This window comes from Calypte anna, chromosome 1 (genome assembly GCF_003957555.1).
Source record: "Calypte anna isolate BGI_N300 chromosome 1, bCalAnn1_v1.p, whole genome shotgun sequence".
In the NCBI taxonomy this organism is placed as follows: Eukaryota; Metazoa; Chordata; class Aves; order Apodiformes; family Trochilidae; genus Calypte; species Calypte anna.
This window is the reverse complement of record NC_044244.1, coordinates 59448731-59464445: the sequence shown is the minus strand read 5'-3', so window position 1 is coordinate 59464445 and position 15715 is coordinate 59448731. Positions and strand designations below refer to the sequence as shown.

The following is a 15715-nucleotide window of genomic DNA, read 5'->3' as shown; positions in this document are numbered from 1 at the left end:
CTCGTGGACCAAAACACACAGGAGGGCTCACTCAGAAACAACACGCTGCCATCTCCACTACCTGAAGGCATCAAAATATTTTCAGTTCCAACTAAAGGAGTACACACTATACAGATTACAAATGCATGTGTTGACATTGTGTATCAGAGGCTGTGAGCACCTCCAGGGAACAGCTGTGGAATACGAACTTTTCACTCAGAATTCCGTGTCACAGTTTATGTCACAACGTGACCAAAACTCCAGAGGCACATTAAAAACTACATGGAAAAGTGTACTCAAAATGCTATTAGTTACAGGTGGGTTTTTACAAAAGTAAGAATCCTGTTTTCATTTAAATCCTTAGACCTAAGACCAACAAGAAAAAACAGCAATGTTATCAAACCCAAGTAACTTTAAATAACCTTAAATAAAATTGTTTTCCTTACAGCTCATATATATTTACATTAACATTTTCCCACATTTCTAGGCAGCCACAATGGTTAGAAACACCCTTTTTTTAAAGGGTAGACAATAATTCTGATGGACTCACAGGTCCTATTAACTGGAGTGTAAATAGCCTAGAAATAATAAGATTTTAAGAAAAACACCAGGAGATGCATTCCTTAAAAAATATCAAAACTGGGTTTCCTGGATATGAATTTTCCTCCCCAGGCCTGTTGCTCCTCTAATGAGAACTGAGCTCATCACTGACAAAAAGCAATTACCACTGGATATCCGGCTGCCTACCTGCAGCACTTAGTGCAAATCTTTGTAAGAGGATTTCCACATCACACAACATTGTCATTTACAACACTGAAGGAGTTACACCACTGTTCTTTCATCACTCCTCTTTGATTCTCCCTAGGTCAAGCAGGAACCTACTCCCAGAGTACATTTTAAGCTGCCTTGCAATACCCACTCTGTGATAAACCAGGGACTCCAGTCTGCAGGGCTGTCAAGCTGTCAGCTTTCATGAAACCCCCTTTCTGTTTTCCTGTTTAACACAGATCAACATGGCACCGCCACAAATCTCTACCCTGTGTGTCAAAAGATATATTAATGACCTGAATTTCATAATAAAACCAGAAGCATTTGACGTTCTTCCACACATGCAATCCATCCTGGGGATTAACTCTGAATTACACTGGACCTTACCTGGTTTCTCTTTTTTGCCAGCCTCAGTGGTACTCACAGCTGCCAGAATGAAAACGAGTACCAGGAGGGCAGCTGTGAACATTCGACGTTGTTGTTGTTGTTGCATTCTGGAGATTAAAAAGAGAGAGAGGAGAAAAGGTTGGTTAGAATGTGAAAAGTAGAATTCCAACTAAAATGTAGCTGCAGCATTATTTGATGTAGACAATATGTGATGTAATCTCTTAACTGTCACTGGTATTTTGCTACCTACCTTTTTGTTCCCCTCCAATTAGTGTCTCTTCCTAGTATAAATTAAGCTAATTGCATGAAACGCAAAATGGCACAGAGACTTGCACACTCAGATAGGGGCTATCAATCACATGATAATGAGCCTAAAATCTGGATTTAGGAAACAAATGTTCAAATACAGAATCGTAGACTCATAGAATCATCATGGTTGGAAAGGAACTTTGATACCATCAAATCTAACCATCAGTCCTATAACACCAGAACCACTAAACCATCTCCTGAAGTGCCACATCCACCTATTTTTTGAATGCCCCCAAGGAATAGCCATCTCCACTATGTCCCTGGGCAACTTACTCCAGTTCTTCACCACTCTTTCAGTGAAGAATTTTTTCTAAATATCCAATCTGAACCTTCCCTAGCACAACTTGTCCTATTGTTGTTACTTTGAGAGATGAGGCCAACACCCACCTCACTACAACCTCCTTTCAAGTATAAAAAAGGTATTAAAAACATTTTCTTGGTGGTGAAGCATCAGTTATTAGCCAGTCACCAAAAGTCACTCAGAACTGGCTGACTTCAGTGGCCTACACACCTTTCCCCATTACTTTACCATATTTTGCTTTGTTTCATTATGGCATCGCTTATCAAAAAGCAGAGCCACAACAAATACATATGTTAAAATAATATAATTTCACAGGGAAACTTCATCAGCAGGCAGCAGGATACCAAGACAGTGGACTCATATGGAAAGTTTCTCCAGTACCTTTTTTTTTTCTTTTTTTTTTTTTTCCAAACCAGGGTCTATGACACTTCACCAATCCTCCAAGGAGGTGTCAACAGTGCTAGCCACTAAAATGGCCTTAAAAACTCAACTAGACTTATGTTACAGAGAATTTAGATGCAACCTGATCTCATTTTGTTGAGCACAGCAACCTTAGGGGAGAAGTAATTCCCACCATGAACAAAGAACAAAATGTATTTGAAATTTAATTTGGCACTCCTCAGTATTCCCTGCTGGCAACCTCTTGCTCAAAAGCAACATAATTGTTACTGACATGGAAAACAAGACAGGAATCCCAAACACAGAGACTTTTAAGAATCCAGCTTTAATATCACGCTGGAAGCCAGATAAGAAAACTGAACTGTTTTGTTGAAATAAAGTCCATGAAAAGACCGCAAGACACATAGCAATCAAATGTCTGAAAGAGCTGTTATTAGCACAGTTTGGTTTACTTGAAAAAAAAGTACCATTTCCCATCACTAAGAAAGGACTATCAGTGTTTACAGTGAACTCAACAGAGCCTGGAGCCAGAGTGCAGGAGTCCTGCATGAGCTTGGGTTTGTTTTTCCCTTTTTTCTGCTACATATTTCCACTTAGACCTTCTCATGTAGTACAGCAAATGAAAATAAATAAATAAATAAATAAAACTTGTAATTCAAAAAGTAAATAAACAACCTGCCTCTTTTTTTTTTCGCCAGCTAACTTCAAGCTGATTCTTCATTATTGAGCACAGCTGTAATACTGTTAAAGCACCAAACTGGCCCTCTCAGCCCCTTTCCCTTGGAGAATCTTCACCATAAGTAGCACTGCACCCTCACATCCTATATACACTACACTTTATCTTACTTCCTCTTTTCCAAACTACTCGCCAGAATCCCTCATTGTGTAGAGACACCTTTGGATGGAGAGACACATCTCAAGACCTCTTCCCAGCATACTCTCTAGGGGTGTCAGAAGCTGAAGCAAGGCAGCACCAGTTTTTGCTTCACAGGATGTTACCACATGCAAGAAATGCCCACAGTAAAAGTGTGGCCAGCAAGTGAAAGGAGGTGATTCTTCCCCTATACTCCACTCTCATGACTCTCCACCTGGAGAATTGTGTCTATCTCTGGAGCACCAAACACAAGAAGGACATGGACCTCTTGAAGCAAGTCCACAAGAGGGCCACAGTGATGATCAAAGAGCTGGAGCACCTCTCCTATGAAGAAAGACTGAGAAAGCTGGGGTTGTTCAGTCTGGAGAAGAGAAGGCTCTGGGAGACCTCATAGCAGCCTTCCAGTACCTAAAGGGCACCTACAGGAAAGCTGGGGAGGGACTTTTTAGAAGGGTGTGTAGTGCTAGGACAAGGGGTAATAGTTTTAAACTGGAAGAAGGTAGATTTAGATTAGATATTAGGAAGAAATTCTTCACTGTGAGTGTGGTGAGACACTGGAACAGGTTGTCCAGGGAAGTTTTGGATTCCCCCTCCCTGGAAGTGTTCAAGGCCAGTGTGGATGAGGCTTTGGGCACCCTGGTCCAGTGGGAGGTGTCCCTGCCCATGGCAAAGGAGTTGGAACTAGATGATCTTTAAGGTCCCTTCCAACTCAAAGCATTCTATGATTCCTAAATCCCTGCTGCCCACCTCAGGGTCCTGGGATGTGCCCAGGAGCCATGGATAACTGTTTCTCAGGGAGCTGACTTAGGTTTAATTGACAGGCTGAAGTTTAAATCTGATTGACCTTATAGCAAAACAGACAGGGAAAACAGTTGCATTTTCAAATCTGAAACGTTCCAGAGCCCTATAAACTAACCCCGACAGATCCTTCATATAGTGTGTTTTCCTAAAACTCCAGTTTGCATACAGTCAAAACACTTGCCAAGCTGTCTAAATCAAACACTAAAACTATATACATATATATATCAGGCAGAGAGAGTCAAGCTGTTTCCTGAAATGCCTTTGCTGTCAATTACCAACAAGTTAAAAGCTCTGTTGTACAGATGGAGCCTTGCCTCCCACCACACCAGCACCTCAAATTTGATGTAACCAGTATGACTGCCAAAAACTGCATAATTGCACACGATAGATCGGCAAGGGCAGGTGCTCCCACAAAATCACAATTGGCATCTATAAAGTTCCCATTATATATCAGATCCTTTTTCAGAAGGCCAGAATATCCCACCTTGTAGTGGGAGGAGCCATTCTTGCTCCTGAAGCTCGACTGGTCTCTTCCAGGACTCCAGCCACCACACAGCGCTTCCAGGGTAGAAGTGTAGTGGGAAGAGCCTTTCTTGCTCCAGAGGCTCGACGAGCTGCTGGCCTCTCCATGCCTCGCACCAGAGTGAGCTGAGGTTTTCTCTGTGGGTGTGTGTCCCACCTTTATTGGCCCCCTGGCCTTGCTCATGCCCAATAGGGGCCTGTCCTAATCAGGCACAGGTGGACTCACACCCACTCACTGGTAATTCGAGGCACCTGGTTGACAATGTCTCTCTACACCACCTATCAGTAACCATTGGAGTTCTGTCTTCAGTTCTCCTTGAAAATCTTACAGTTGGTCGTTAAAAAGATGGGTGAAGAGTAAAAGTTGTCAGGCTGGACTTGGTTTTGAAAACAATATATGCCACTGAGTATTGTCTTTTTTGGTGTATTTTTTCAAAAATTGAAGATGACAGTTTTTCCTTTTTAATAGGTTCTGTGATAACATTTCCTCCTAGAAATTTTGGGTTTTGTAATGTACCTTTTAACAACACCTATGCTAAGATGCAAATGATGTGTCATAAAGGAAATATTTCAAAACTCATGTATGACAACCTCGGAGCAGAGTGTGACAGCAGCATTTAAACTAATGGCAGTGGCATTTACATCCAACAGGGAGAGACAAATATCTTAGTGAAGGAATGAAAAGAGACATTTGGGATAGGAGGAGCTCCAGGAAACCTCAGCAGAAAGAAAAGGTAAAGGGAAAGAGAGTTCAGAAAAGTTTAAATTATAAGCTGGAACAAGATCAGAAGAGAGTGAGTAATTATGAAAAGAGCACCAAAGCAGGAATGACACAAGAGAGAAGTAGTCAGTGACAGTTAAACACTAAAACATAAAGTGTTAGGAAAAAGTGAGGTGTGTAATGAGGTGAGAAGTGAAGCCCAGTGGAGATGCACCACAGCAAATGGCTTCTCCCAACAAAAATGGGGCACAGGAATTACTTCAGTTTTATAGTTGATTTCACAGTCAATCTGTTAAGAAGGAAAAATGAATGGAAAAATAAAAAAAATGGCAGGCAGGCAGGAAAATTAGGTCATCCATGGGTTTCACTTGCAAGTTGAACACCAGAGAGTCAGACAGAAGTCACGCTGCGGTTTCAGCTTCAAGGACCTTCTGAATGAAGCTTGAGCCTCCCACTCCAAATCTCTCACTACCTGATTTTACAGTCCCACTCATCTCTCCTGAACTTGATTCATTAAATCATTGCTTACTGTGTACAGTCCCCATGACTAAATGTACAAACTCCTTTAGGAAACACCCATCCTAGGGACTGTAGCACGCAAATCCCAGCTCTAACACAGAGACCCAAACCAGTATCTGTATAGTGTTTGCACTATTGGCATGCAGAGACCTCCATTTGGGTCCAGGCACACTACAAACACTTTCATGCAGTGCCAGGCTTTGTCTAACAGCCCAAGAGAAAGTTTAATCCTTCCAGCCCCAGCCCCTGGCAAAGGCAGCTTGCTCCATTTGTACCCAAGTTGAAAGCCCAAGGCAGCCCAGGTGTTTTCATGATGTGCTCCTCAGACCTTTGGATCTCAGTGCAAGCTGAGCGTGCTGGAGTGACTCTGTCTGCACTCAATTAACTCCCACACAGGTTCTCCATCTTGCACATCTGAGCAAGTCCTTCCTGAACACAAGCATCCAAAACAAACCAGAGAACTTCAGATGAAGCTCTGTTAGTGAGCAACTGTTTATTTTTCATAGCCTTACTGACGCTAGCATATGCAGCACATCCTAGGATCACATACATCTTTTGCAGGTGGCTTTTTTTGCTGTTAATAACTATTACTCAAAAGCCAGTCCTTTCATCTGTTCTTTCCAAAGCAGCTGGCAAGGTCCCAGGTTATAGAAGCAAGTATTTTATTATTAGTCCATATAAGTGTAAACTCCCACTCAGATTTTCTAGCACAATTTAACACATTCATATCCTCCACCTCTTCCAGTAGAACATGCCAAACATCAGCAGTGTTGATACTGCTGTTGCCCTGGATGTATTACAATACTGAATGTATTGCCATCACTAATGACAGGCCATGGGCTTTGCAGAGAGTTTGCAAGGCCTCACAACTAAGGCTTGTCTGAATCTTGCTCTGAGCTTTCTTTGGCTTGTTTGCAGCTTTGTCACATTTGGTTTAGCTGCAACAGCAATTTTTCTAATTGAGCAGCTAGCCATGACTAATTTGATTTACTTTCTTTTGCTGTTTTAAGGAGCCACAAATGTTTTATGACTCCATTGTAATAATGTACTAGAGAGTAATACAGGACTGCTATTTTAGCAAAGTAGACACAGGATACAGTATAGAGGAGTAGAGATATGGGAGACCCAAGATGAGTAGAACTCATGGGCAAATAAAGAAATGCAGATGTGGAGCTGGACAAACCTGAATATAGAAGTAAGAACAAGAACACAGAAATAATTCCCAACATATTTAAAGGGTACCATACCCAGTAAGTTGGATACAACATGGTGCTGTGGAGTAATGAACATAAAGAAAGGAAAAACTACATGTCAGAAAACAAAAAAAAAAAAAAAAAAACAGTCCCAACTTGATCATAAAATGAGGAAGAAGAAACCATCAATATGAACATCCTCCTGTCTGAGGACCCCAGATGATGACAAATCACCATAACCATCACCACCACCATAATGAAACCAACAACCCTAGGGCTGAGAGGAGCTATGGAAGAGTCAGCACAAAATTAGGAAAAGTGGTTTAATCTAAGTGTATTTGTAGCAATTCTAACTGTGACAGTGATGGTATTGTTGCTATTAGTAGTATAAGATCTGCACAGATATATTGTTTTTCTGCCATAATTACATCTACACTAAAAATGATTCTTCGATTAGACTTCTAAGATTGCAATTATATTAACAATAGATTTTTGATTTATAAATATATAAAAAGGTGTTGTTCCTTGATGCCCATAATCAATATTTTGTGCATAGTTATGACTCACAGCTTTGTCTTTTAGTACACTATCATTTTCATCCCATAATCAGGAATAAATAAAATGCATCCCAAAAGCAGACTTAAGAAATTGCAATAGCCTATTATTTCTCTTCACAACACAGCTCACTTTGAGTTCTCCTAAAGCTCCCTACTCATATTACAACCTTTTTCATTAATCCTTCTTTTTTTTTCCTGCTGGAATGAATAATTTCTCATCAAGTCCCACAACAAATACTTTAATAAATTACAGTTTGATTAGTCCCAGATTAGTCACATCTACAAAATCAGTTTTTAAAAGGGCTAGTTTGGGAGATAAGTCTGAATTTAATGAAACCTACCATTTACTTCCACTTATTAAATTATTCTCTCATACCAAATGCGTCCTCTTTTGCAGTCCACTGAGGACATATGAATATTTCTGCAGCTACCTGGATCTGTTTGTTCCCCTTTCTTAAATATAAATATTATATTTGCCATCCTCCAGTTGTACAACAGCAGGAAGCATTTTATGCATGTTTTAACAGTCTTAATGAATTTGAAATAAGTGTTATTTTTACAGTAGTCTGAAACACACACTTTTCTCTGTCAAAGAGCAGATAAGAGCATTTGTCTCTTAGGAGTTTACCTCTCCAACAGTAGTAAAAACTTCTGTTCCTCTCAGCCTCTTCCTCATTCACCATCTGGTGTGTATTCCTATGTTATACCTGATGTCCCACATGGAATGGGGAAGCAAATATCCAAGCACTTTGGAAGCCAGGCTTTTATGAACTCTAGTCTTCAAGCTCTAATATGTTTCTTCTTCCTTAACATATGTACACAATTCCTTTATTTGTACACAATTGCCTTTATTTGCAGAATTAGAAAAAAAAAATAAAATCTAGATTTGATTTTCATTTCATTTGCCAGATTGCTGGCTTAGGTTTTGGTGAGTCACAGCAATCTGCCACCTCTGGACTTCCAAGATACTACTTTCTTGGATTATCAGTACCATTTTCATAGACACCTGCAAGCTCCAGATAACACTTCAAGTGGTTGATGCCCAGATAGATTCAGAATTCCTGTCTAGAGGATTTTTTTCCCAAAACAATCTTCTATTAAAAATCTTGCATTGGTCCAAAACACGTCACCAGTTTACTTGATTTCTTAAAAACTGGCTTTTAAAATTGAAAAATCTGATTAGATTTATGTTCCTGATCCTGTGTAATATAAACTGAATGATGTTAACAGCTTCTTAACACTTGATACAAGTGGTTATTTTTAAGGATAAGTTTAAGGATGAGCTGTAAGGTCATGCTGAATTAGATTCTAAAATAGCATCAACTTTTTAGAGTCCTGTGGTAGGGAGTGAAGAAATCACACCCATAAATAACTAGCCCCTACTATTATTAGTACTATTTACCTTCTATTATAAATTTGGAAAGATAAAGCCTTCTATAATGAGAGATCTGTTTATTATATCTTCCTCATGCATAATACCATAAGGACTTCTAACTCAATTCACATCCAAATTTAGATAGACACAAAACAAGCTGATATTTTTCCATACTTCTCCAAAGTAGTGTTGACTCGTATGGATGTTATCTTATGCATAGCAGTAGCTCTTATTACAGTGTATCACTAATTTCCATTACAGCTATATAACTTTCATTATGATTTCTACCTTTTCTGGGCCTGCCTTTGACCATCTTTACAGAGTATGTGTAGGCTAACCCAGTAATATCCATCTGGAGGTACTACACCTCTTTCTAGCTTCTCCAGTTCATTGCCTGTGTCACCTACAACTGGCATTTCTCTCACATCTCACCCAAAGGTCTCTCAGGTACCAGCTTTTCCTTAACTACTTTTCCACTCTGACTACTGCAGTTTTCAGCAGCAGTAATTTATTTCTGTCTTAGTTTTCACCACGATGGCAACAGGCACATCACAGCATCTATACTCACTTCTCCATCTATAGAATAAGGATAATAACACTTGCCTTCTTAAAAAAACCCACAAAATCTGAAACCACATAGTAATTTGCTTTCTTTATCTGATGTTATGTCTTTATTCACATTATTTTCCTTCCTTCCTGACTACTAAAAGTAGACATGGAAATCACAGATATTTCTCTGTATGCTTCCTTATGAGTAAAGACCCCCAAACTCTCCTCATGGTACAATGAGGATAACCTGCTGATCTTCACCCTCAAGGACCAAAGAGTCCACCCAATGTGGGTGGGCTGGTCAGCATACCAAAAAAACCAACCAAACAAAAAACAAACAAAAAAACCTCATAATAATTCAGAGACTTGCAGGTAGTCCAAATCCTGCCCAGAGCAAAATCTGTGTGCTCATGGTCATTACTCCTTTGTCTTTCTTGTGAGGGATTGGTATTATCTTGGGATATAGTCATGGTATTTTGGGAGCAACACCCAACAGTGGATGCCAGTGGTTTGAGTGTGTGTGCTAACAGGTAAGGTCACAGCTATGACTACCATAGCTGCAGAGCAACCAGGGGAAAGTGGGAAAACTCTGAAAGGCTATTTGGCAAAGTTTCTTTTTATTTTTTAAAGCAGCATTTATGCTCAGCTACAGCACTGGGTACCCATAATAACAAGCCAAAATCAAACAGATAGCTAAAGAGCAAAAAAAAAAAAAAAAAAATCACAGCATGATACCTCTGAAAAGCCAGAGTCAAACACTGCACTTCAAAAATTGCAGTGTGCAGCTCAGGGACTACATTTTTTTCATATGCAATCAATTTCATGTTCCCTTTTCAACATGGACATCATTAAGAGCCAACAAAATGAGCATTGAGGCCATTGAGTTATGTCTCTCTTCAAGAGAAGAGCCAGTTCAAATACAGACAGAAAATTTCTTCCATTTTTCCAAAATATTGTGCCAGAATGAAAATGTTTCATAGGTGAACATAAATTTCAACAAGATTGAAAGTTTTTGAAAGCATTTTTAATGAGTTAAAATAATTTCCTTTTTATTCTCTTTCATTTTATTCATATACTCATTTCAATATTAAACTGTATTCTCTTTCATTAAAAATATAATTTTACACAAGCTATACGAAGGACATTTCTGGTTTTCTCAAGCAGAATCTTCAGATATTTTTGCCACATAACATCAAAATCTGAACATGTAGAAATCAGCCTCCATCTTATTCTGCACCACCTCCTTATTATCCAGCTTGGCCTCTTAGGGAGCACCAAGAAGTGTTCAATTCCTTCATGTCAAGTTTTAAGCAAAATTTTGCCAACCCAGGATACTGTAAGCTTTTATCTAATTAGAGAAGAAGGAAATAAATAAAAACTGACATTCCCTAGGGTAAAATTCAGCATTCCTGCAGTAGTGTTGTGACCAAAAATATAATGGTAGAAAATAGTTTCTTCTTCCTGAGAGGGAAAGTGCAGTAAATGGAGATGCAGTCACATCTGCATCCTAATCACATCTGGGTCCTAAATACAACTGGCAGAACAAGTAGTTAACAGGCTGTAGATCTAACAAACTAATTTTCAGCAAGAGATTTTATAGAAGTTATTTTATTTTTAGAAAAACTAGGAAGACACCTAATTTTTTTTTTTTTTTAAGTCATAATTAGGAAAAGCCCTCACTCTGCAATAGAGGGTATTCTGGTATAAAACGTACAGCTGACATCTATTTGGCTAGCAATGTGTTTTCATCTATCAGAGATAAATTGGGTTACTTTCTGAAAGTGTTAAGAGTTAGGAGTCTTGTATTCCCATCTACTTGCTAGACAGAGGGCAGACCACAGCCTCTCATTCTTCCCACCCAAGAGAAAGTTTTCTTCTGTATTATAAATTTATTTATTGAATGAGAATATATTTTTTTAAGCCTCATGTTTTTGACAGCAGCAGTTCTAACAATTTCCTATGGGTATCACTGTCAGAAAACCAGGAATAACCAACGAATATAAGTATTTTTTAATTAGGTCCATAACCAAAGATTACTATTTCCACTACAATGAGGAAAAACCCTGTGTGCTGGTTTACACCCATGTCACCACAGCTCCATTATTGGGGATGGATCATGACTTAAGAGCTGTTTAAGCTGTGACATGATTTTCATAATAAACAGCTCTACCATATAAGCCAGGGCTGATATCTCCACGTTAATATCATTTTTCTTCTTTACCTTTTACCCCAATAAAGACATTTTCACCTCAGTGGTGACAGGCACATCACAGCATCTATACTCACTTCATCTATGGAATAGGGATAATAACACTTGCCTTCTTTAAAAAAAAAAACAAAAAAAGGTAATAAAATTATTACATGAATGGGGTGTAATTTTATCACCCAGCTTGCTCTAATTTTCTGGATCTGTCTCCATGGTTCCAGGCTTTGAGCAGGGTGACCAGACTCTCCCAGGCAGAGGGGAACAGCAGCAAGACTCTGCAGCTCCCAAGGGCTCAGCAGACTTTTGAAAGAAAGCTGTAAGACACACCCTTTATCCCTGATAACCACCCTTTCCTCAAAAGCAATCAAATTTTGTCACTTATACTTATGTTTTGATTTGACTGAACTGGCTGTCAGGTTGGAGACTTTTTTTCCCTCTACTATCATCCTGGGAAATACTCTGGGCTCCTGAAGAAAATGTACCATTTGAGGTTTTTTACTTATCCTTTTCTGTCTGTCTATTCTGATGACAATCCATTCAAGCTAAAAGCATATGGCCTCTCATCCAAGCCTCCTATTAGTCTTTTTCCAGGACTGCATTTGTTTTATTTCTTTTCAGATAAATTACCATCTTGATTCAAGTGACAAATCTCAAGGTGTTGGGACATTTTGCAAAAATGAGTGAGGAAGAAATTAATTCAACCAAAATAAATGTGATGTGCCAATTAAATTTGTGTTTCTGACACAAATTGTAACACAGGACTAGAATGTGTTTTTAAATCTTCCTCCTCCAAAAGCAATTAGTGAGCAGAGTGCAGCAGCTGTGTAGCATGTTATCTCCTCTTTGTCAGTCAGACAGCAAATGACATCTTTGAGGCATATAGGCCTGCCAGAATGACACTAGTCAGCAAAAAAAAAAAGAGTCCAGACCTCATCTTGTGCAATTGGTATTCAGAGAATTATAGAATCTTTAAGTTGAAAAAGACCTTTAAGATTATCGAGTCCAACCATAAACCTAACACCCCACTAAACTGTGTCTCTAATCACCACATCCATACATCTTCAAAATTCCTCCAGGGTTTTTTACCACTGACAGCTGTGATGAGGCCCTGATGTTGACCACCTTCATCCCATGACAGCATCTCAAAGCAATGCCTCCACCCATTGGAGAATGGATGAGAAACAAGCCAAGGGAAGAGAGGAAAATGTCATCTCCTCTACTTGGCCGGACAGAAACTGATGTTCAAAGACACAAACTAACTTGCTTGTAATTCTTATGAAAAAGTGCATGACACAGAGAGAACTCTTTTCAGAAAATTGTAGTCTTGCACCTTAACCAGAAAAACAACCTAAACAGAAAATGCCACTTTCAAATATGGCCAGGAAGACAGAGTTGTCACTCCTCCAGTTACTCACCTTATCAGCAGTAAGTTTCATATTTTTACCCAAGGTATAAAACCATCAAATGATACTGTAGCTACATCACTTGATGCTGACGGCATCAGCTGAAGCTGTACAGTGTGCAGTATATAAGAGGTGAGACTTCAGAGCAGCTTTTTTGGCTTTTAGACTGTTGAGATCTTTTGCTGTATTCCATAAACCCTTTTCTATTTTGGAAGGCAATACAGAGCTGCAACTTGCAACAAAATTTCAGTAGCTACACAATAACCTTCATGCTTGTGTAGGAGTACAATACAAAGGACATCAGGCTGCTACTACTTTCCAGCCACGCAACAAGGCAAAGTACATTCCATTTCTTAAATGCCTGTTTTCATCTACCCAAGGATGATGGGAATGTGTTTTCATGCCTGATTAGCCTTCTTTGTTATCATCCTCATCTGCTGGAAGGTATAGGAAAAAATGAAGGAACTCCATCCAAATTAAAAAATTGTTATCTGATATCTTGGCTGTCATTTGATGGTCACCATTTCACCCTGTTCTTTCAATTACTCTTCCAAGTCTCATCTTCCCCAATTGCAGAAGGGAATTCCTTTATTCTTCATTCCTTTATCCTTGTACACATATTTTTAATGAGAATATCCTTATGAATCATTATTCTGCACATTATGGCTGCTTTAGACAGTTATTAAGACCACTAAAACAACTCTCTTCAAACAAAAAGGAACAAAGTTCTTCCTCCAAACTGCAAGGTAGCATTGGCCAAACCAATGGAAAGTCAGGTTCCTAAGCATAGCCATGACTTTCCCAAACCATATTCCTTATATGTTTCTATAAAAAAGAATAACTTCAATCACTGGAGACCATTCAGCAAGAACACAAGGAAAACAAAGGTAAAAAGGAAGGTTTGCTTATATCAGAAAGTATTTAATAGACTCATTGGATGGGAAAATCAGACACATAATAATGAGAGAACTGAAAATTAATTGAGTAACAGTAAATCAAAATTTGCATTGCAAAACTGAAACTCTACATGAAATATAGAGAAAGAAATTCTCAGGGAGAAAATGAGATTTTGGAAGCTAAATGACGGAGAACAGGACCCATTTTTTATCCTGGGGGTTCAAACAGGAGAACCTGATACACAAAACCAAAACAAATATGTATTAAATATACTAAAACTTAAGAGCATTATCTTTGATTTACAGAGTTATTAGCCAGCTGAGAATAACAGAATGATCCAACGACTATTTTTCAGTTAACTCAAGGTTCAGATTAATAAAGATGCAGCAGGTCACACATGGAAAGCTTTCCTCAGAGTTGTTTTTCCAAACCACAATGGTTAGTTTCTTCTTGTTTGTTTTAGGTTTATTTCTCTTATTTCATTAAAGTCCAGATTCTGCACAGAGTTGTATGACAAGAGTCACACTTATGACATACTGTATAATCACAGCATCACAGAACAGGCTAGGAGGTGTCAGAATGACAAGATTGCATTTAGGAAGAAAAAAGTCAACATTTTTAATCCCCAAAGGGTGACTACAGCTCTGGAGGAGGTTGAACCACTACTGGGTGGCAGCTGTTACTCAAACTGTGTTCTTATTAACCTATCAGTAAGGTAATTTTTAAAAGCTATATCTATGCCACATATCCAAACTACAAGTAAAAAGAAAAAAATACAGGCTGAGAACAACTTAGGTTTGTTGATCTGCTGGTTGAATGCTTACAAACAACACTGTTCTCACACTTGTCTCCTAACTAGGCTGCTTTTCAGCTTTGGCCCACACATCACAGCACCCAGGCTCCTGCTGAAGTTCTTTGAGAACCACCCCTTTACGACTTTGCAGAGTCAGTAGGTCACACACACTTACTGTCAATTCACCAGCAGAAATTAAAACAAAGAGGAAAATAATTTATGATTATGCACTTTTTTGTTGTTGAATTTTGGTTTGCTTTCAAAGCCAAAAATTAAAGCTTGGAAGATCTGTCTTCAGATGTTCTCTGTGACTGACTATTGGGGTTGTGATTTCTGTTTCCTGCTCTCAAGAGAGCCCTAGCAATATCTCAAAGATTTCTCAGGTGGGTTCCTCTATCACCCACATAAGAGAATTCATTTAGTACTACAGATATTTCTAATGGTCCCAAAGGCATTTTCCTGGAAATAGGATTATTATGCCCTAGTGAATATTTAAGCATTTTATACCACATGATTAACTTCCACAGGAGATTTGGAGACACTACCACTATAAAGTGCCTTGTAGGACAGTATTTACAGCATTCAGACACACAAGGCTTTGGCTGAAAAAGGTTTCCATTCCAACAGAGAGGGAATGTGAATCAGGACTCCCTCACTAAATGCCCTATCCAAAAGATCACTAGTTAAGGGCAAGGTTGCATGTTGTAAAGTACCTTCACCATTCTCTTCCCTCTTACATGAGCAGCAGTTATTCCATAAACTTTTCAACTTTACGTGCAGTTATGCATCTCATAACTGCATTTCTCAGTAAATAAAATATTTTGCCAAGTGGGATTCAACAGAACTTTCTTGAGAACCTGTCTCTCAGTAAAGATGCAAGACAGTCTGCTTTTTTTCACATGTGAAAGAAAGCACTCATAAGCAATTCAGCCACAATAAAGGCAGGATTTTTAGAACAAATTCCCAAATTTTTCACTTTCCTGCATGCTGCACTCAGGGATACTTCGTGATTCAAGTGTGAGAACTCCGTAGCTTAAAAACCTGTTTTTCAGACCATATTTCTAAAGCTGAAATGCAGGTGGTCTCTTTAGAGCCTGCTGATGAGTGGAGCTCTAGGGATCACATTGTTTATGACATTTGGGATGAATTTTTTTTTTTTTCC

General features: G+C 38.9%; 1 protein-coding gene across 1 annotated transcript in view; it reads right to left on the bottom strand.

Moving 5' to 3' along the window:
* The window catches only part of PTN (pleiotrophin), a 79385-nt gene that overhangs the window by 25463 nt on the left and 38207 nt on the right, over window positions 1-15715 (bottom strand). The window contains exon 2 of the mRNA XM_030467929.1: window positions 1135-1241. Within this exon, the coding sequence (XP_030323789.1) occupies window positions 1135-1240 (106 nt within the window). The 5' untranslated portion in view covers window position 1241. The remainder of the gene's footprint in view (window positions 1-1134; window positions 1242-15715) is intronic.